Raw genomic sequence first — 21,147 nt, forward strand, 5'->3', positions numbered from 1 at the left:
GGGTCTGTGCCTGGCTTTGGGGGCAGCTGGAAACTTTCCAGTCCCCTGGGGCCACCTGGGGGAGGCAGGCTCAGGCCACAGGGGCTGGGGGCATCTAGGTCTGATGTTCAGGGCACGGGGCTGAAGCACAGGTGTTGGCGGCGCCTGAGGAGAGCTGGGTCTCTCCCTCCAGCCAGTAACGCCCTGGAGGGCTTGGGACCTCTCCCGGATCTGGAAGGAAGCCCCCGGCGTGGCGCCCTGGGCTGTGCCAGGCTGCCTCTTCGCCAGGAGCGCATCCGCGAGCCCAGGGCTGCTATGGAGCTGAGCCGTCTAGCACGGCAGCCAGCAGCCGACGTGGAGGTTCAAGTTTATTCAAGTGAAATGGCTCCTGCTCTAGCCCGTGAATGACTGGAGGCTGCAGCATTAGCGCTGCCCCAGAACAGAGGGGGGCCCTGGTGGCCAGGGCGTCACCCCACACTGCGGCACTGGCCTGCCCTCTCACCTCTGCCCTTTCCTTGCCCGGGTTCCCCCATCTCCAGCCTGCCTTGCAGGGTGTGGGCTCAGGCCGGGCCTCCCTCCTGCAGGGCGCCCAGCTCAGGTCCAGGCTTGGCCAGCATGAGCCTGGGGAAGAGTGCCCTGGGGCCAGGCATGTCTCCTCCGAGCAGCACTTCCAAGGGCCTGGCCAGAGGGGAAGGCAGGGTGGGGGGCGCAGGGGGCCTGGCCGCACCTTGGTTCCCTGCTTCCCGCGGCCCCCTGCCAGGCTGGGGACCCCACCCCAGTGCCACACAGCACCCTGCTCCTGCACCCCCGCCTACTCTTCGGGGGCCACCCGCACTAATGCGCCTGCTGTTTGCTGCAGTCACTGCATCCAGCAGATCCTGGAGGCGGTTCTGCATTGCCACCAAATGGGGGTTGTCCACAGGGACCTCAAGGTGAGTCCCCCACCGCGCTCTGTGCCAGGTGTTTGTTGTCTGTAACTGCATGTTGTGTTTAACAGGAGGCTCTGGGCTGGGGCAGTGCAAGCGCCAGGAGACACTGTGTGCGTGGGACGTGTGCACGTGCGTGTGCATGTGTGTCTGCGTGTGAAGGTGCATGCATGTGAGAGTGTGTGTGCGTGTGCACCAGCACGTGTATGAGCACGTGTGTGTGCATGTGTGTGTGTGTGTGAAGGTGCGTGCATGTGAGAATGTGGGTCTGTGTGCACATGTGTGTGTGTGTGTGCCTGTGTGGGCACAGGTGTATGTGTGCTCACATGCACATGTGTGTATATGTGTGTGGGAGCATTGTGTGCGCATGCATGTGCGTTCACGCATGTGTGAGAATATGTGTATGTATGCATGTGTGCACATGTGTGTGCGTGGTGTTTGTGTGTGTGCATGCATGTATTTGCACACGTCCCTCCCAGCACCTCTAGGCTCCAGGGCTGAGAGGGGACAGTTGTCAAAAATCAGCCTATTAACACATGTCCACGCGGGGTCTCGCTTTCTGGGCTCCGGTTGAGATTCAGACCTGGCAGGTGGGACACAGGTGATGCCCGTGTAGGTGGGGCTGATGCCTCGGGAGAAGGGGGTGAGGGACCAGCCTGGGTGGTCTCTGCAAACTTCCAGCCCTTTCTTCTAGTCTCTGTGGCCCTTGGCTCAGCTCTGGGCAAAGTGACCACAGCGCATTTAAAACAAGGTTTGTCACCCACAGGGCTCAGTGCGGTGGGAGGGTCTTCAGGAGGAGCTACACCCCATCCTCCTCCCTCCCTCCTTCTCCCCCTCCCTCCTTTCCCCCTCCCTCCCCCTCCGCCTTCCTCCTCCTCTCAATTTCTCCTCCTTTCTTTGCTTTTAGCTTTCTTGAAGTCTGGGTTTGGGTCAGTTTCTTCTGTTGGGGGGTGGGGGGACCCCTGGGCCTGTCATCCCTGCTAAGAGACCTGCTGGTGGCGTTTGAGACCAACCTTCCCATGGGTGCTCGGGCTGAATGGGGTCACGCCCTTTCCTGGGCCACCGAGGGGTGTGTGTCTGTGAGCTGATCTTTGTGGGGCTGCTTTTGGAATGTTGTCCTGCCAGGAGCAGGCCCAGGACCCTCTCCTGTGCCCTTCCTGTGTTCCCGCTCCCTCTCTGCATGTGCCGTGTGGTCCCCTGTCCTTTCACATGCCCACCCAGGCCCGCCGTGTCTGCCTGTCCTGTGGGTCCCCCTCTGTCGCTGTGTCTGGTCTGAATCGGCCTCATTTGGAGGCCTCTGGGAGGAGGGGCCACAGGGGAGTGGACGCCCATACCCCCTTGACTATGGGCCCTGTGATGTATAAGTAACTTTGAGGCCAAAGCACGCAAATGGAGGTGAACGCTCCCCCCAGCCCAGGTGTGCCCTGGGGGCAAACAGAACCCTTGCTGGAAAGAAGAAGAGGGGGCAGGAGTCTGCCAGGTGTCGGGGGGCAGACTGTCCCTCCTCCTCTAGAGAGGCCCCCGCCGTCTTGACTGAGACAGCCCCCCAGAAGCGGTGCTGCGGTGGGTGTCCTCTCAGCCCAGACGTGGAGGGCGGAGAGAGCAGAGGGGGTTGGTGCCATCTCAGGGGGCTGCGAGGGAGGCAGGAGGAGCCCGGGGGCAGGGCATCACTGCTCGGGCCCCGCTGGGTCCCCTGCCTCTCCCCACCGCCCGGCCCCGGGCCTTCTCGTCCAGTTCTTCCCAGGGACCAAGTCCACTTAGCTCCTTCTTCCTGGGGAGGAGTGCTGGTTTGTTTCCTCGGGGTGGGGGTATCTGACCTGTAGAAGTCAGGTCAAGCCCACAGCTGCAGTCCCTGACCCCTACGATTTCAGACTTCTTTTTTTCATTTAATATTTAAAAACTTGAAATATAGTTGATTTACAATGTTGTGTTTATTTCAGACTTCTTGATGTGGGGTGTGTGGAGAGGTTGGGGTCCCCTTGCCCCACGCACATTTGCAAAATCAAGGTGTTCAGAGGCGGGCTTCCCTGGTGGTCCAGTGGTTAAGACTCCGTGCTTCTAATGCAGGGGGTGCGGGTTCGACGCCTGGTCGGGGAAGTTCCACATGGCGTGCGCTGTGGCCAAAAAAGTTGATGGGACGTGCATTAAGGAATAAACTTTGAAAAAGGAAGGAAAGGGGAGTATTTTAAAAAAAAAGGCCAATAATCAAAAAATAAAATGTTCAGAGGCCTCCAGGCCGCGCTGGGCAGACAGGGCTGAGTGTCCCCAGCACGCATCACCTGGAGGGACAGCGCCTCGGCCAGCCAGCTCTGTGGGCCTGGAGGGACTGGTTTCTGCCGTGTGGGGCTGGCGTGCTTCACCTCTTCCACGTGTTTCGTCCTAACACCCCAGGTGTACAAGCGGTGTTAACTCAGTTCGGTTGGTGGTGTCTGTCTTTCTTGGTGGCAGCAAAGTGGCAGTGTGGTCTCAGCGGGCCTTCCCGTCGGGAGGGTGGCCTGGCGAGGGGGGCCGAGGGCCCAGAGAGGCCCCTGGCAGTCAGGGATGAGGAAGTCCGGCGGCTTTGAGCTCTGAGCGCTGACCGCTGGGAGGTGGTGAGGCTGGTGGGATAGGCTGGGATGGGAGGGGCCCAGCGCGCAGGACACAGTGGACAGGGACCCCCCTCGGGCCTTTGGGGCCAAGTGTCCCCAGTCAGGGGGCAGCAGCCTTGGCGCTCCAGTGGGACAGGGATGAACGTCCTTCCAGCTTGAGCAAGGGCGCTGCTCCCCGACTCAGGGAGGTCTGCATGGGACCTTTCCCACCTGTGGGCGCTGGATGGGCAGCGGTCAAGGCAGGCCCCCTCTGCCCAGCATGGGGCCGGTGGGACTTGGTGGGCAGACGTCCTGCGCTGCCCGGCTCTCGGGGGCCCTCGGTTGTTCCTTCTTGCCCTTTGAGGGTTGCCATCCTGCAGGAAGTGCCTGAGCACTCCAGCAGGCAGTTGCCTGTGCCGCCGGTCGTGGTGAGGGGAGGGAAGCCCCTCTGCCGGGGGAGGTCCCGGGCCCCCGCACGGCCTGCCAGGGCCTGTACGGTGTGCTCAGTTTTGGTCCCAGCGCCCTGAGTTCACAAGCTTGCGCTTTGAGAGCCAGCTTCCCTCAGCTCTGGGGCGCCTGTCCCTGCCCCCGGGGAGTGGGGGGGCAGGGACAGACTGTGGGCTGCAGGCCCGGGGGGCCCAGAGCTCTGGGATACGCCCAAGCCAAGGGTGTCAGCTGTGCTGGGGGGACACCCACGTGGTGGCGGGTCAGACCTGTGCGCCCCTGTCTGCAAAGCACTATTTTGTCCCCCCTCCCTCCCGTGACACCCCTGGGTGTAAACCACACGCTCTCGGGCCGGTCACCTTCCCCGCAGCCCGAGAACCTGCTCCTGGCCAGCAAGTGCAAAGGGGCCGCAGTGAAGCTGGCAGACTTCGGCCTGGCTATCGAGGTGCAGGGGGACCAGCAGGCGTGGTTTGGTGAGTAGCCGGCTGGCCGGCCGGGGGCCAGGCTGGGGGCGTCAGCTGCCCCCGCGGCCGCTCACATGGCCCTTTCCCCTCCCGCTAGGGTTCGCTGGCACGCCGGGCTACCTGTCCCCAGAGGTGCTGCGCAAGGAGGCGTACGGCAAGCCGGTGGACATCTGGGCATGCGGTGAGGCTGGTGTGCAGGGCGGGGTAGGGCCGCAGGGCCACCGTGAGGGACCCGCCGCTGGGCTGGCTCACGGGGCTACCCCCCGCTAGGAGCGCCCTCTCCACCCAGACTGGAGTCGCTAATGCGATCCTGGCTGTTGCTGAGAAGCCCACCACCCCAGCGCCTGCCCTGTGCTCCGCAGAGCGGTCTGGAGAAGGAGCGACAGGTGCCCGGGTGGTGGATGGATGCAGGAGGTCTGGAGGCCGTGCACACCACCCTGGCGGGGCCCGTCCTCTGCGCAGCGGAGGGGGCCGGCCTCGGGCCTCTCCTGTGAAGTAGGGTGAGGGTAGAGCAGAGGTGAAAGAAATGTTCATGCCATTCCGCCGTCAGGGTCTCCAAACAGTGACACTTGCTGACGCTGGCTGCAGGGGCCGGGGGGCATCCCACTGGACCTCGAGGGTCCCGGTATCCTCATGGGGCTTGCTGGCTTCGGACAGTGACCCCGACCCTAGCTGATGCTGGGAAACTGGCTGAGGGTCCCCTAGCTGTCAGGCGGCAGAGCTGGGCATCTGACCCCCACGCCGGGGGGTCACACAGCTGACCCCACGCAGCAGCGCCCACTGGCTCGTGGCTGCGCTGTGGGCTCCGTGGGCCGGGGCTGAGCCGCCGGGCGCAGGCAGCGCGGGTGGCAGTGCGAGGCCCTGCGCTTGCGGTTCTCCGCAGGGGTGATCCTGTACATCCTGCTCGTGGGCTACCCGCCCTTCTGGGACGAGGACCAGCACAAGCTGTACCAGCAGATCAAGGCCGGGGCCTACGACGTGAGTGCCGGGACCACCCCCCCCCGACCCCTCCCCGTCCGGGGGAGGCAGGCTGGCAGAGGCAGGGAGCGGGGTGATGCCGCCCGTTTCCGGATGAGGCCCCCCCGGAGAATCCTGTCTCCTGCCTGGGAAGGGGGCTTTAGGCTCCCTTGTGCGTGGCTTCCTTTCCTAGTTCCCGTCCCCGGAGTGGGACACGGTCACTCCTGAAGCCAAGAACCTCATCAACCAGATGCTGACCATCAACCCTGCCAAGCGCATCGCGGCGCACGAGGCGCTGAAGCACCCGTGGGTCTGCGTAAGTCGCCCCAGCCTCGGACCGCCCCCCGGCGCGTCGACCCTGGCGCGCGCTCCTCGCACCCAGTGGGTCCCCTGGTTTCCCGGGGGCTGCGTGGCCTGTGGCTTTAAGGCTGGCGGGTGTAAAGACCTTAGTCCCTGGGAGACTAAGGAGCTCCGTGGGAAGAGGAGGCCCAGTCCAGGGCGTGAGGGGATAGAGTAGCGAGGCGGGTGAGGGACAGGTGGGGGGGCGGACGGGCCATGAGGGGTGACGGGCTGGGGGGTTAGGCAGGCAGCGGGGACAGGTGGCCTCCGGCTGCAGTGGGCGGCTGGCAGCTCCTGGCACAAGGGCCCTGGGGGTGCTGCTGCCCTGAGCCTTGCCCCGAGCCCCCTCTTTTGAGCCCTGCCTTGGGGACAGAGCTGATGCCCCTCGGGGCTCCTTGCAGCGTGTGACCCCCTCCTCCTGCCCCCCTCCCCACAGCAACGCTCCACTGTGGCCTCCATGATGCACAGGCAGGAGACCGTGGAGTGCCTGAAAAAGTTCAATGCCCGGCGGAAGCTCAAGGTGAGACGCCGACCCCAGCGAGCGGCCAGGGTGCCACGCCAGGCACGCGCGCTCACCCACCCAGAGGAGCCGAGGGCCCTGCCCTGGGAGCAGCTGGAGGGGCTCAGGCAGGCCTGTGGGGGTCCCAGTCACCTAGGACGGGCTGCTTGTCAGCGCCGTCCCAGACTAGCCCCCCCGTGGCAACAACACCAGAGGTGCCCAGACGTGGGCCTGGCCCCCAGGTGCACAGCTGGTCCCTCCTCAGCCGCCCGCGCCGCCCATGAGACATTCCTGGGGCTCCCTGGGGGGAAAGGCGCCCTGTGGTCGGTCATGCTCTCTGAGCGGGAGCCGGCTGAGAAGCTTCTGACCTGGGGCAGGTTTGCTCAGGAGATCAGCCGAGCTCTGCTGCTTGGGTAGGCAGGGGGAGGTCGGGAGGGAGGGAGGGGGGCGCCCTCCCTACAGGCTGCTCTGTGTTGGGAGTGAGTGCCCAGGCCTGGCGGCTGGCGTGCACGTGCCTGTCAGGGAGAGGAGGCGCCGTGGGGAGAGGCAGACCCCCAGCTGCAGCCCCGGGGGGTCTTGAAGCCTTTAGGAGCTGGGCTCAGTGGGCAGTTTAGGGCCTGGGGTGCGTCCCTGTTTTAATGCTGGACGTGGGTGGCATGTCTGGGTGCAGCTGCCTCTCTGCGAGGCCGTGACTCGAGGTCCGGGCGGGGGGCCCCGCCTGGCCTCAGCTGTGTGTCTGTCCCCAGGGCGCGATCCTCACCACCATGCTGGCCACGCGGAATTTCTCAGGTGAGTACAGCCTTCTCCAGGAGGAGCAGGCCTACGGCGGGAAGGCTGGGGAACGACTCGCCACCAGCTGCCTGCCGTGTCCTCACCCCACTGTCCCCTCCTCTGCTGCTGGCCCGGCCCGACCTTCCTCCCTCTGAGACCCTCGGGCCACAGAGGAGGCCTGGGCTCCGGCCGGGCCCCGCGAGGGCATGTCCCTGCGTGTTGGGTCTGTGTCTGAGCTGCCCGCCGGCCGGGCCGCAGCTCCGTGTGTCTGTCCAGGCGTTGGTCGGCACCTCTGTGGCCTCGTTGTTGTCCTGAATCCTCGGAGCACCCGTTCTGTGTGTGGGTTAGGGGGCGGCTAGAGGAGGCTCCGGATACTCGGGCTGGCGGCCGCCCACCCGGGCACCGAGGGTGGGCAGGGCTGGGGGTGTGCGGCCGCTCTGGGGGGCTGTCGGCGACCCTGAGGCCATGGGCCCAGGCGGGCCCGGCGGGGACGGCGTCACCCGAGCGGGGCGGCTGCCCCCTGGCGCTCCTGTGGCTTGTCTGTGGCCTGCGATGCTGGTGCGGGAGCGTCTGTGGTCCGTCCTCGTTGTCCGTCTACATCAGCACGCGCCCCATCCTGTTACTTCTGCTGTGATGCTGTGCTGCCGGGCGGGGGGGCATGCCGTCACACCAATACTAACAGGACGTGTCCTGTCCGCACGCCCAGCCAGGCGCCCGGAAGGCCCCGCTGGGGTTTTCCAAGGAGAAAGGAGGCAAATGCTTTTCCAGTGTCAATCGGTCTCCATCTTGTTTTCACGCTCTTGTGAAAGGGATTCTGGAACCATCCGTCACCTAAACTTTGACTCTAATCTTCTTCTGCTTCCTTTGTCTCTTCTCTTCCCTCACCTCGCCCACCCCTCGTCTGTGTCCGCCCCTCCCCTCGTCTCTAACCCGGTGCTAACAGTGGGCAGACAGACCACCGCTCCAGCCACAATGTCCACCGCGGCCTCCGGCACCACCATGGGGCTGGTGGAACAAGGTAGATGTCCCGCCTGTCGGCATGCAGGTCCCCTCACTGCACGCAGCCGCTGGCTGGGCCTTGAGGGCCTCCTCAGAGGCCCCGGGAGCCTCTGCTCCCGCCCCGGACACACCCCCAGAGCCCCTGTGGGCAGGGAGGCAGTCCCAGCTGTCCCAGCGGCCTCAGACCCCACCTGTTTCAGGAGGGGCCAGGCTGGCTGACCCCTGAGCCGAGGTGCCCTCCATGCCTTTGACGGAATTCCCCAGTCCTGGTCGCTGAGTCTGGGGGTCAGGAGACCCCTCTGGTCAGAGCCCTTTGCTGTCTCAGGCTCACTCCCCACTTGTCCATCATGACCCCCGCTCAGAATGACCTTGACACCAACCCCAGGAAGCCTCGGGGCTGCTGCTGGGAGTTTGGATCCCGAGTGGGGGCCCTGGGCAGAAGGGCGTGGGCAGAGACCCTGCCCCGTGAGAGCCCACTCGCCACCCCGTCCACCCCCGACCTGGCCCGCACACGCTCCCAGGGCCCTGCCCTGCGCTCCCAGCCGCTCGCACGGAGCCGGTGGTCTGTGCTGAGTCCCAGACACGCACGTCTGCCCCGTGAGCCCCAAGACGCGGCCCTCGGCCACCCAGAGAATGACTCTGAAGGCCTCCTCTTGGTTTCTTTCTACGAGGCCCCCATTACCTCATCCCCAACCTGTGAGGGGAGAGGCTCATTCTGCTGACCTGTGCCCCAGTCTGTGAGGGGCAGACCTCCCAGGAGGCGCAGGCCAGCTCCCGCTCATCCAGCCATGACCTTGGCCGGACCACATAAGGCTAGTGGACCCCAAGACTTCCTAGTGGGCCCATGGCCCCAGCCCGAGCTGAGGATGGCACAGGTGTAGGGCGGGCAGAGCCAGCTGCAGCTGAGGGGCCTAGAGGAAGCCCAGCATTTCCTGCCAGTGCCTCGAATGTCGGCCGGGACAGGGCAGACGCCCAGCCCCTCCCAAGCCCGGGCCCTTTCTTTACTGCACATCCAGCCCAGCTCTTACCCCATGACCCCGCAGGGTGCGCAGGCCCGCCTGCCCACCCAGAGGACCCCGGCCGCTGCCTCCTGGGGCTTTCAGGGCAGGGCTGTCCTCAGCAGGAGGGCCTGTGCTCCTCCCGTGAGCCCGGTGACAGGTCCAGCAGGCAGGCCCCCGGGGGTCGTCCTGAGTCAGCTTCATTTTCTGGGCCTTTCCGGAGCACCTGAGAGGGAGGGAGGGGCGGAGGGACACGGGACAGTGAGACTAGGGGCTCCTGGTGAAGCCGGGGGCAGGGGGGCGGTGAGCGAGGCAGGCGCCCACCTGCAATGCCCGCTGCCTGCAAGGGGATGCGGAGCGTCCGTGCATGAGGCCGCGAGCATGTGCGGCTCTGCCCCCGGCGCCCAGGGCCACTCTGTCCTGGGGGTGGTCCGTGCATGTGGACGGAGCCCAGCATGGCTGTCCCTGAGTGACGCGCTAGGGGATGAGGTAGAGGCTGGGCCCTGTGGGCTGAGCCCCCCATCCCTGCTAGGTCAGCCCATCTCAGCCAGTGCGTTGGACCCAGCAGACACAGGCAGGCAGGGGGCTCAGTCCCAAGGCCGTCGCTTCTCTGTGGATGACGGCCTCTGGGGTGACATAGTGCCCTTGGCCAGCGAAAGACCGGGTGTCTTTGTAGATCTCTTGCAGTTCATCAAGGCGGCCTGGTCAGTCCCACTTGGCCTTCACCAAGAGGAGACTCAGGCAAACTTCTGGGGTGGCAGTGATGGCCTGGCCCCAAGGACCCGGGCCGGGGTGGGACAGAGGGTCTCTGCTTGTCTCCGGGGGTCTAGGGCGCCTGGTTGGTCCACCTTGGCTCCTGCTGTGTAGTAATGAATTCGATTTGAATTCGACTTGAGAAAACACAAAGGAAACTCCCTATGCCTTTGACCGCTAGTGTAGATGGGAGTCAACAGGATTCTGGAGTTATTCTCAGACAGAGATGTGAATTTCCAGGAAACACGGCGGCCAGGAGCTGCACTCAGGAAGACGGCAGCCGTGTGTCCAGACACGCTGCACCCAGACACGCAGGTGTAGGTTACAGGGGTTCCCAAGGAGGAGTGTTTGGGAATCGATTACAAGGACAGGTGTCTGCTGCAGGGCCTCCTGGAGCCTGGGCCGTGGTGGCCGACTGAGTCCCCGGAGGGGTGGCTTGTTAGGGAGCGGAACTGGTACCGTCCCGTGTAGCACGGTCTGGAATGTGGGTTTTGATAGAATCAGGGACTGAAGGGAACCCTCTTGAGACCCAGGACTGTCCCAGGGTCTGACCCAGGGACCCCCCCCTTTCCTGCCCAAGGGGAAGACCAGGCAGAGCTGACTCTGCCCCCACCAGGGCACTGGGCTGGCCCTGGCCGGACTTCTCAGACCAGCACTGGCGTGCACTGGCTCTAACTCAGCCGGCCGGGAATGCCGCTGGCCAAGGCTGTGTGGCACTGGGAGGTGACTCTCCCCAAACTGCCCACCTTAAATTGGGGGCTGGGGGTCAGCTTCCTCGCCTGCTCAGCTCTCGCGACGAGTGCCTTCAAGACGGGCTGGACCCCACTTTCCTCCAGCTGTGTCCGGCCAGCTGGTCGGCCAGCATAGACAGGGTCCCTGGGCTCTGTGAGCACAGCACGACCCCCACTTCGGGGTCAGCAGGGAGGCTAGGGCCATGCTGGTCAGGAGTGAGGCTGCAGGCCCTGGAGGCCCGGGAGTTCCCATGTCTGCAGGGCTGGACTGTTCCTCTGTGGTGAGTTACAGGGAGGCGGACGTAGCTGCCACCAGGGAGGTTTTCACAGTCCCCGCAGTGGGAAGTGGGTTGTGGCCCTGAGCAGGCGGCATTTCTGGTCCTGGATGCCCGCGGAGCAGGGCTGCCAGGGCATCAGGGTGTGATCCTGAGTCCGGCCTCGCCAGGTGAGGCCTCGCCCTTGGGAGGATGAACTGGGGGACGAGGAAAGGGATGACCTGTGGTCCCTTCACTCGCTGGGGTACTGTGATGCTTCTCACGGGGTGAAGCCCACCGGGCGACAGGGTTGGGCCAGGAGTCAGGCTTCTCGTTAAACTTTGGCCCGTGGGTCCTGGGAGGGAAACTTGAGGGAATTGACGGGTCCGCTGGGGAGGAAGGCTGGGAACGGAAGCTGCACCCAGTGTAGCAGGTCTCCGATGACCCCACGGGGCCCTCTGGCTGGGGGCAGCCACCTGTGTGCCAAAGCAAAGCCCGGAGGGCGGCGATGGCCACCTGGACAGGGAAAGGCAATCAGCAGGGGGTGGCCCAGCGACCTGGGACTGGCCTGGTCACTGCACTGGGGACCTTGATCAGTGGTTCTCGAACTGAAGCAGCGTCAGGATCCCCCAGAGCAGATGAACAGTTAAACTGTTGCTGAGCCCACCCCCGAGGTTCTGCCTCGGGAGGTCTGGGGCGGCCCAGGCGATGCGATGCGATGCGGATGTTGCTGGCGGGGGTTGGGGTGGGGTCCAGGGGGACCGCACTTTGAGAATCACTGCAGCTCTCTGGGTCTTTCTGATGTGCCGGCCGAGTCAACGGTCTCCAGGGATGTTCCCAGCAGGAAAGGTCCCCGTGCAGGCCTGCTGGGGGCCACCCTCCTCCTCCCTCTGGGCAGGCGGCCTCCCCTTCAGGGCTGGCCAGCCAGAGCTTTTGGAGCCGGCGGTGGGGACTGTGCCACCTTCCTTCCAGGACAAGGGACCCCACCCTCAGGCATCCGACCCCAGGGCTGCTTCTCTAATCCGCACCGGCTGTCCTGGGGCACCGCTTGGCGTGAGCGTGGGCAGGGCGGGTGAGGCAGGAGCTGCTGAGTCCCGGGCTGCAGACTTGCACTCCCTGCCTGAACGTCCACAAATCTTGTTTTCTCTCTCTCTTCCTTTCTTCCTCACTCCCTCTCCTCCCCTCCTCACCTTTCCTTTTCCGTAAGGTAAGCTGACTTCCTTTTTTCTCTTTTTTTTTTTTTTCAAGTTCTGTAATTAAAACTAACCACTGCAGAGGGTGCAGATGCTGGGGGGCTAAGGGCCTGTGGGGTGTGGCAGGTCAGGGCCTCTGAAGCTGGCGCACAGAGAGGCAGAAGCAGAGCCGGACCGCCCCCGACCTCCTCCCCGGGGGCGCGGGGAAGGCTGGGGTGAGACGGGCCGTCTGCTGGGCCAGGGCGTCTGAGGGGTGGTGGGAACCTGGGATGCAGGCGGCTCTTTGGACCCTCACCCAGGTGTGTCATCCTGTTGATGTCACTCAGAGCTTAAGGTCCTTGGTAGGTGGGCACAGAGGCCCTGGTTGGCCCAGTCAGCGCTGCCAGAGCAAGGCCAAGCAGTGGCCCCAAGGCTCGGGCTGCGGGGTGGTTTAAGAGGGAGAGTGAGGCTGCCCCTCGGGGGCTCTGAGCTGAGAGGCGTGGCCTGAGGCCTGGCCGTGGGAGCAGAGCTCCGCGTCCGGTCTGCCAAGGGAGGGGGGCCAGGAGGCTGAGAGCAGGCACCTGGGGTTGGGATGAGCCCCTCCCTTTGTGGGTGGCCAGCTGCAGCCCACCCACCCCTGCCTGAGAACACGGGAGTGCCTACCACTCCAATCTGCTGTCCTGCCCTGTGTTCCCATCTCGGGTGAGGGGCAGCGCCCTGCCTTCCTTTTCGGGGAACCCGCATGCTGCCTTCCTGGAATCTGCTGGTCACAGGTGGGAGGAGAAACCTTGGTGTCCTCCAAGGTCATGGCAGATGGCCGGGGGAAGGCCCTGTCCCGGGGACGAGGGTCCTCGGGCAGCGCTGGCCAGGCCTTCCCCAGGGCGGCCCTGCTCGGCATAGGACACAGGCCCACTCTGTCCCCAGCTGGGCGCAGAAGCTACCTCTGCCTTGGGACCTTGGGTCCTGGGGAGCCCAGGCTCCGCGCAGGTCCCCGAGGCTGCCTCACGCCGAAGGGGTGGGCTGCGGTGGGACCCGGGCCCCTCACTCATCATGTCTGTTTCCTCCAATGCAGCAGCCAAGAGTTTACTCAACAAGAAAGCAGACGGAGTCAAGGTGAGGCGCTGCCTTGGCCCTTGGGGGTCTGGGTCCCCCGCCTCCCCCGTCTCAAGCCTACAGCTTTGCCCAATCCCCGAAGCTCCCTCTGGGCCTCCTCCCCTCCCAAGGAAGGGGTGTGACCCCCTCATTCTCTCCCTAATGGCTTCTCTTCCTCTCTCTGCAGCCCCAGACGAATAGCACCAAAAACAGTGCAGCTGCCACCAGCCCCAAGGGGACGCTTCCTCCAGCTGCCCTGGTACTGAACCCCTCAGCCCCCCGCTTCTCGGCCCTCCCGTACCCCGGCTGTGTGGTGGCCACCTGTCGGGAGGCCTGGGGTGAAGCTGGGGTCTGGCTGCCAGCCTGTCTCTGACAGACGACACTTAGCCCTTCCGGCCCCACTGCCGCTCGGGTGTGGGAGTGAGGGTGGACCCCAGTTCAGGCCGTGCCGGAGAGCCCCTCTGGGGGCAGCGGACAGGCCCCTGCTGACTTGTGGCTCAGCAGTGAGAGCCCGTCAGGGAGCCGGTGAGGCTGAGAGCCAGGATCCAGGGCAGCAACCTTGCTCGGCTCCTCTGCTCGCAACAGGCTGACCCAGAGATCGGCCCGGGCAGGCTCTGCAGGGGGAGTGGCCCGGGGTCGGGGGTGAGGACAGGCTAGGCGGTGGGGACTCCCCCGCCAACCCCTCTCCCGGGTGCTGCAGGCCTGCGCTGTCTGGGAGGTGGGGGCCTTTGGCTTCTCCCCAGGAGGAACGGGTGGGCCTGACCTTAGCTTCAGAGCCCAGTGATCTGGAGGGAGACAGAGACCCCTTGGTGGTTTCCCTGGTGACGGCCCAGCAGCAGCTGTCGGGTCTAGGGCAGCAGCAGCCGTGGCGTTTCCCATCAGAGTCTGTGTCCTGCAGGCCCCGAGGCAGGTGGGGGGAGATACACTTCTATGGCCTGTGGCTGCCCGGAGGGTTCAGGGGTTCCTGCTGGGGAGGGCTGGGCGGACGTGAGGTCAGAGGGACCCGCCAGCGCCAGCCCTCACCTGGAGGGTCCTGTCCAGGGGACGGAGCTGGTGCTTCAGGGTTGTGGCCAGCGGGTACCGGCCCTCCTGCCCAGGATGCTGTGCGCCTGTGGTGTCTCGTACAGAGCAGGCCATCCCGAGGGGCTGGGGTTTGCTGGTCCACAGGTTCTGAGTTTGCTGAAAGCACACTTGGTGTCCCCGCAGGCCCCGGGCCGCGCTTCTGGGAGTGAGCCCTGGACCGCCCGTGGGGAGGCTGGGTTTGCTGAATGGCCATCCAGCGAGTGGGAGGGCGGCCTTGGCCCAGGAGGGGAGGGTCCCACGTGCCGGCCTCGCAGCCAGCCCCGTCTCGGACCCCGTCCATCCCATGTGCCACCACACCCCCATGACATCTTCAAATCTGTGCCCCGCCCATGCCGAGGCAGAGGGTCCGGCGGCAAAGAGAGGGGCAGGGCGCCTGAGGCAGGGCACCCAGCGTGTGGCTTCTCGCCACGGCCCTCAGGCGCCCGCTCTCCATCGCCCTCCCTCCCGTCGCAGGCGCCCGCGAGGTCTGGGCAGGTCTGCTTGTTCCATCCACATCGTCCCAGGTTTCTCTCCAGCTGCTCTGCTCCCCGCTGGCCATCTGCCGCCGTCCTGCTGCGCTCCCACCCTCTCCTCTCCTCTCCTCTGGGGGGCCTCCGCTCTCCTCCTCTTCTCACTTCCCTCTTTCCTTCCTCTGTGCTTCCTTCTTCTGTAGGAACCTCAAAGCACCGTCATTCATAACCCAGTGGACGGGATCAAGGTACTGCGCGTTCCTCGCCACCCTCTTGGGAGCGTCTGCTCAGGCAGTAGGCAGACCCCCTGGCCCTGGGGAAGCTCTGGGATGTTGACCCCGGGGAAGCATTTGTGCCAAGACAACTGTGCAAGGGACCCCTCCCAAGGCAGGACAGAGCCCCCCAAGTCCGCGGGCTGCTCCCTTTTGGGGAAAGGCCCCAGGTGCTGCCCTGTTTGGAGGCATGGTTGTACCAAGTCCACGGTGGACACAGGAGCCTGGGCCTCCTCATGTCCTGAGCAGGGTCCACTTCTCAGACCCTCTCCCGCCTGCCTTGGCGATGGCCAGGCCCAGCCTAGCCAGGAGCAGCCGAATGCAGGGCCCATTTCAGAGGCTCAGGGTGCCAGGAAGAGCCTGGGTGCCCTCCGTGATGCGTGGCCAGGGCTGCGTGCTCCAGGGGAGAAGGGCCGGCGTGGGCTGCCCGGCGTGCCCCCGAGTGTGGGGCGGGGAGGAGGGAGCGTAGACTCCCCCCGACCTCACCCGTTGCTCTTCACCTCTGCCCGCTGCGCCCGGTGCTTCCCGCTGAGCTGACCCCCCCTACTGCTCCTCCTCTCTGCTCTGACATCAGCTCCCATCCCATCGGCATCTTCACCCCGGGGCCAGGGAAGGGGCTGGCTCTCTGGGGTGGGGGGAGGGGTGGGTGGGCGGCCACGCTATGTTTCCAGAACCAGACTTCTACCCGGACCTGGGATCCTCAAAGGGTCCCCACACACCCCAGCCATGGGCCAGGACCAGGGGGCCTTGGGCAATTGGCTCTGGGCCGACCCCCAGGCTCAAGGTGCTAGGAAGAGCCTGGGTGTCCTCTGTGACTCGGGGCCAGGGATGGGTATTCCTAGGACGCTGTGTCTGGAGTGAGGCTTCTGGGGCTGTGGTGTGAGCCCTGATCCTACAACCTGTAGACACCCCCATTCCTGGCCCAGGGCCCAAAGCAGTGTGTCCTGTGAGGGGGCTGGAGGGGGCGGGGGGGTCCCTTGGGGACCCTGTTAAGATGTTCCTTCTGAGGAGCAAGCAGGCCTTCTGGGGACTCGGTGACAGGTGGCTGGCACCTGGTTTTGTATCTGAAGGGCAGTAAGCCAAGAGTGAGGTAGGAGGTGCTGGGGCCACCTCTCTGCCCTTAAGGCCACCTGAGAGGTAAGGCCAGGCCTGGCTGGACGGTCCAGGCCTGGGGAGGAGGTGTGGTTACTGCTGCAGTCTGTCTGGGCCAGGCCAGGGTTCCTGAGCACCTACTGGAAGCTTCCGCCCTGTCTGCCAAAATGCACGGGCTGTGGATGATTTTGTGCTTCGCCCGGAGTCTTGGAACTCCAAAAAGCTTGTTTTTCTCTCCTGTTAATGAGTCATCTGAGCACACGGACTCTTTCCACTGGGTGTGCCTTGTGGGGAGAAGGGGAAGTTGGGGTCCTCAGCTGTTGGGGACATGGCGACCCAGCCTGGGGACAGGTGACCCCTGGGGCTGGTGTGAAGCTCCAGCGCTGCCTGTGGGTTTCTGGGGTTCAGGCCACGTCCTGACCCATTGTCTCCCCGTGTCTCCCCAGGAGTCATCTGACAGCACCCACACCACCATAGAGGACGAAGACACAAAAGGTACCCCAGCTCCCCGCCTGCGGGGGCAGCGGGGCGGGCCACTGGCGGGTGGGGAGCTGGGATGGAGAAAGGCCGAGGTCTGTGATGCGGGCGTGTCCCCCAGGGCTGACCCTGCTCAGGGCTGCAGTCCCACCTGAGCCTGGGGACAGACCGGCGCCGGGCAGTCTCCGGCATAGCATCCAAGCAGAGCCTGACGGGCCCGGGCGCCCTGAGCAGCGAGGAAGCCGCTGCCCTGGGTGGGCCGGTTCTCTGCACGGGCCCCCAGATTGCTCTGGGGGCTGTGCACCCAGTTCCCACGGTTGAATTTGCTGTTTCTTCTCTCAAAGGTCCTTAAACCTGTGCCTGCCCGGCTGGCAGTTGATTCGTGGACGGGCAGCAAGGGGCGTTTCCTGGGCTCGTTGTGGGATTGGGGGGGTGGGCTGCAGAGACTCGAGCTCCAACCCACTCTCAGGGCTCCCAGGCCGAGCTGGGCCATGCTCTGTCTGTGCCCCACAAGGGCCCCAGGGTGCCGGGCGCCGTGTGCTCACCCAGGGCCCTCTCTTCCACCCTCGGCTTTCTCAGCTGCCCCCAGGGAGGGGATCTGGTCCCCACTCCACTCAGGCCAGGCCGCCCGTCCCCACGTGGAGGGCCCGCCTGACCCTCTGGGCCACACGCTTGTGTAGATGAGCGCTGGGTGCCCTCAGGGCTGCCCCTGGGCTGGGCAGTGGCCACTCTGCCAGTTTAGGGGGATGCAGTGACCCTGTCCTGAGTATCCTCCCTGCCCCAGAGTGGAAGCGAGCATAAGGCTTTGGCCTCTGGACGCAGGGAGGGTGGACGTTCATGTGTTTTCTCCAGACTGCAGGCCCCGAACCATCAGCGTGGAGCATAGAGGTCATCCAGACCTCTCCCAGGCCCTGTTCTTGCGGTTCTGTCCCTGCCTCAGCAGGCTGGGGGCCTGAGGCGGCCCGAGCCTGCGGGAGCATAGGGGAGAGGGCCAGACCGGCCAGCCTGGCCAGCCTCGTCCCAACCCTTTGTCTGGCTGGGAGAGGGTGGGCAGATGCCCGAGGGGCCTCGTGGGGCAGGGCAGGGCAGGGACAGGGGCCCCGGGGGCCTCTCACCTCAGCTGTGTCATCCGTCAGATGCAGAGAAGCCTCAGTGGGCCCAGGTCTGGCCTCTGCTAGCCTTGGCACACAACCTTCCCACCTGGAGCCCGGCCTTCGAAGGCCCCATGTCCAGCCCTGCACGTGGTCCTGTGTCTGCCTCACATACCTGCTGTGATCGCACAGCCCTGGGCACGCGGGGGTGATGGCGCTCCAGGAGCCCTGGACCCCACCGCGTGGCTCTCCAGCTTAGCCCCTCTGGTCCTTCTCCTGCACTCCCCCTCCTCTCCTGCGTGTCCTCACCTGCGTGTTCACGTCTCGTCTGTCTGCTCAGCCCCCAGGGTCCCTGACATCTTGAGCTCCGTGAGGAGGGGCTCGGGGACCCCAGAAGGCGAGGGCCCCCCGCCCTGCCCGCCTCCGGCTCCCATAAGCCCCCTGCCCACCCCATGTAAGTAGCCGGGCCCCTGCTGCTGTGGGGGTCTCCCTGAAGGGCCTGCAGCTCCTCTGAAGGGGCGCTCGAGAGCCAAGGGCCGGCCGAGCTTGGGCACCAGCCTGCCCCCGACAGCCCCCCTCTGAGGCTCCCCAGGGTCTCTGCCCCTCAAGCCCCGCTCCGTGAGGGCCTTCCCCACTGGCCTGGGGGGCCGTCCGGTCCACCATCCTGCTTGGGTGTCAGGGCCAGGGCTCCTTGATGCTGAGACAGGCCCCAGTGCGGGAGAGAGCAGAGGCCCTGCCTCCCCTCCCCCAGCCTCGCCCGGCAGCCTCCTCATATGTCTGCCTCCTGTCCCCCCAGCCCCCAGAATCTGTGACATCCTGAGCTCCGTGAGGAGGGGCTCGGGGACCCCGGAAGCTGAGGGCCCCCTGCCCACCCCATGTAAGTAGTGCCCCAGGCCTGCTGCTTCTGCTGCCCAGCGGCTCCTGCGTCCTGCCGTGCACGGCCTCAGCTGCTCCCAGGCCGGGCTGCAGAGGCCTGGCTAACTGGCTGGCCGTCGGGGGGCACGCGCGCTAACTCCCCCCCACCCCGCTTCCTCGACCCTCACCTCCCACACTGCTCCCCGCACTGCTGTCCGGGGCCCCAGGCCTCTCCCCCAGAGGGTCTCCCAGGCCCAGGGCAGCCGGCAGGGCGCCTCTGAGGCCGCCCACCCACGTGCCCTGCCCCTCGGGCCCTGGGCCATGCCCTTGCCAGTCACGCGGACTCCGTGTGGGCCCCGGGGAGCCCAGGCACAAGGAGCTGTTACAGAAATCCTCTCCAGCACAGGCCTGGGGTTTAAGGGGAGAAGAAAGGGCCCGGCCTCCCTGCAGAACTGGGTTCTCCGCACAGGGCCGGACGTCCTGCTCCTCCTCCACTCGCTCGTCCCTTCCTCACCTGTCGGGCGCCGCCCGAGGGCCTGTCCTGCCCTGGGCTGCCTCCTCTGTCCCCTCCTGGGCCAGGCTGCCCTTCAATGAGGGCACCCTCCGCCCGCAGCAGCTTTCCACGCGCCCCCACCGACCTGGTCAGGCAGGTGCAGCTACCTGAACGTTCCTGAAGCTTTCCCCTGTGCCCCACACCCTTCTCTGTCCCCTTCCATCCCCCCATGTCCCCCCGTGTCCCCCTCCATCCCCCATGTCCCCTCGTGTCCCCCTCCATCCCCCATGTCCCCCCATGTCCCCTCGTGACCCCCCCGTCCCCCCCACTCTCTCTGGCTTTGGCTCATCCGCTCATAGGTTTTGTCTTCTGTGTGTTCCCCGCCTGCCTCGTGTTTCTCGTGTTCACTTCTCGTCTGCCCCAGCCCTCAGGATCTCTGACATCCTGAACACGGTGAGGAGGGGTTCGGGGACCCCAGAAGCCCAGGGCCCCCCACCCTGCCCGCCTCCGGCTCTCCCAGGCTCCCCACCCACCCTGTGTAAGTAGCACCTTGAGTGGCCCTGCTGGCTGCTCCTGGGGGCTCACAGGGGTGTGGAGACCCCTGGCTGCGGTGCGCCGCCCCCTGGCTCTGGGAAGGGGCCGGCTCGCGGGTAGGGGGACGTGGGGTGCAGGGAATTCCACGTGGAGCTGCCGTTTGGCTAAAGACATGCACGTGTGGGGAGAACCAGGAAGCAGGTTCCCATGATCTACAGCCACATGCTCCCAGGGTCTGCAGTCTGTGGGTTTCTTCCGCAGCGAGGATGGGACGGGTGCCGGCCGGGGTGGTGCCTGGGGTTACTCCCCCGCTGGTGATGCTAGGGGCGGGGGCCGGCCGGGCAGGCGCTGGGCTGGGCCACCTCCCCAGGCAGGGAGGAGCCGCCGCAGCCCGTCTGCCGCCTGCCTGCCCGCCCGCCAGTATCGCTTACAGGGATGGATGACACCCGAGGGCGGCAGCCATCCCCACCTCCGGGGAGACACCGGGCTCTCAGGAGAGGCTGCGGGGCCGGGGGCCGGGCATGGCGGGGGAGAGGCTGGGTGAGTGCCGGGCCGGAAGGGTGCTGACCCCCGCCCACCTGCTGCAGGCCAGCCCCAGGGGCTGGGCCGAGAGGAGGGAGAGAGGGAGGGAGTCGGGGAGGCTCGGAGGCCTGAATACTGTGGCCTAAATCCGGGCTTGGCTGAGGGGAGTGGAGGCGAGTGTCCTAGGTGAGGGAGCAGGGTCTTGCGGGTGGGCGCACAGCGGAGCCCGTGGGAGTGGGCAGATCCCCTTCCCCATTTGTGCGGCGTCTTATCCGAGTTTAGAGGCCTCCACGTCCCCATCTCTGGGATCCTTGCGGCCCCTCCTTTCACAGATGAGAACGCTGAGGGGAGGAGATGCGGAGGGTTGTGCCCAAGGGGGCCACGTGCAGCGTGACCTCGGCCCAGGGCTGTGACCCACCCTAGGAATGTGCGCAGGCCAGGTGGGGACCTCTGAGGACAGGGCATACCACGGGTGCTGAGCACCCCAGGCTGACCCGGGGGGCCCACAGCACTGGCTCGCCCCTTTAGGGGTCTGTCCTGAGCTTGACTCCAGGAGGTGCGGCCACAGAAGGTGCTGTGACCAGCACTGAATGGAGGGGGCCTAGGGGCCTGGACTCGGCAGGTGTGGCCGGGCCTGCAGGGTGCAAGGGAGGGGCAGACGCAAAGCCCTGGGGGGCACCGAGGGCAGGGGGGCCCCCCATCAGTCTCCCTCAGGGAGAGGGGTCCTCGTGCCTGGATGGGCACCCTCCTCTCACCCGGAGTTCCCAGCATCCCAGCTCCATAGGCCTGTGTGAGGGTCCTCGGGTGAAGGAACGTGGGTCGGGCTGGCCCAGAGAAGGGACTTCTGAGAGGCCGTTGCGGGGTGATATCTGGCGTTCAGTGGGCTGAGTGGGTGAGTGCCAGAGCCGGGGTGCCCCCGCTCCAGCTCTGGGACCAGGGATCGGCCCCTCCCAGCACCGAGGCCCGGGCTGCAGAAGGCCATCCCTGGGCTGGGTCGTGAGTAGCCTCCTTTCCCGGGAACGTCCCCGCCAGCTGTCTCAGCGTGTAAATGGGGTCGGTGCCCACTGGCCGGGGCCGTGTTCTCCATGATCGGGGATTACGCACAATCCAGGCTGATCCTGTGCAGCTGCCTCCCTGGGGTGGCTGGGGGCATCCTGGTGCCCCTGCAGCTGCTGAGGGACAGGGCTTGGGGTCAACCCGGGGTCACTGGGGTCCCCCTGGACCTTTGCCGGTGACCGGGCCTCCCTGGCCTGTTAGCTCACCCCAGGAGAGCTGGATGGGACATGGGGGCTGCACTTCAAGCCAGACCTCAGCTCCGTCGCCGGAGCTGCCTG

At 65.8% G+C, this 21,147-nt stretch overlaps 1 protein-coding gene across 16 annotated transcripts in view; it reads left to right on the forward strand.

Moving 5' to 3' along the window:
• The window catches only part of CAMK2B (calcium/calmodulin dependent protein kinase II beta), a 95,903-nt gene that overhangs the window by 68,947 nt on the left and 5,809 nt on the right, over positions 1–21,147 (forward strand). The window contains exons 6-20 of one of the 16 annotated variants that reach the window (XM_082399797.1): positions 839–911; positions 4,287–4,389; positions 4,478–4,561; positions 5,264–5,358; positions 5,531–5,653; positions 6,113–6,196; positions 6,922–6,964; positions 7,890–7,964; positions 12,929–12,966; positions 13,133–13,204; positions 14,681–14,725; positions 16,288–16,336; positions 17,750–17,863; positions 18,206–18,286; positions 19,182–19,295. In XM_082399797.1, coding sequence (XP_082255923.1) covers positions 839–911; positions 4,287–4,389; positions 4,478–4,561; positions 5,264–5,358; positions 5,531–5,653; positions 6,113–6,196; positions 6,922–6,964; positions 7,890–7,964; positions 12,929–12,966; positions 13,133–13,204; positions 14,681–14,725; positions 16,288–16,336; positions 17,750–17,863; positions 18,206–18,286; positions 19,182–19,295 — 1,193 coding nt within the window. Of the gene's footprint in view, positions 1–838; positions 912–4,286; positions 4,390–4,477; positions 4,562–5,263; positions 5,359–5,530; positions 5,654–6,112; positions 6,197–6,921; positions 6,965–7,889; positions 7,965–12,925; positions 12,967–13,132; positions 13,205–14,680; positions 14,726–16,287; positions 16,337–17,749; positions 17,864–18,205; positions 18,287–19,181; positions 19,296–21,147 lie in introns of all 16 variants that reach the window. The other 15 variants (XM_082399805.1, XM_082399809.1, XM_082399808.1 and 12 more) reach the window with 15 other exon arrangements.

The sequence above is a fragment of the Balaenoptera borealis genome (genome assembly GCF_965194805.1).
Source record: "Balaenoptera borealis genome assembly, chromosome: 7".
NCBI lineage: Eukaryota > Metazoa > Chordata > Mammalia > Artiodactyla > Balaenopteridae > Balaenoptera > Balaenoptera borealis.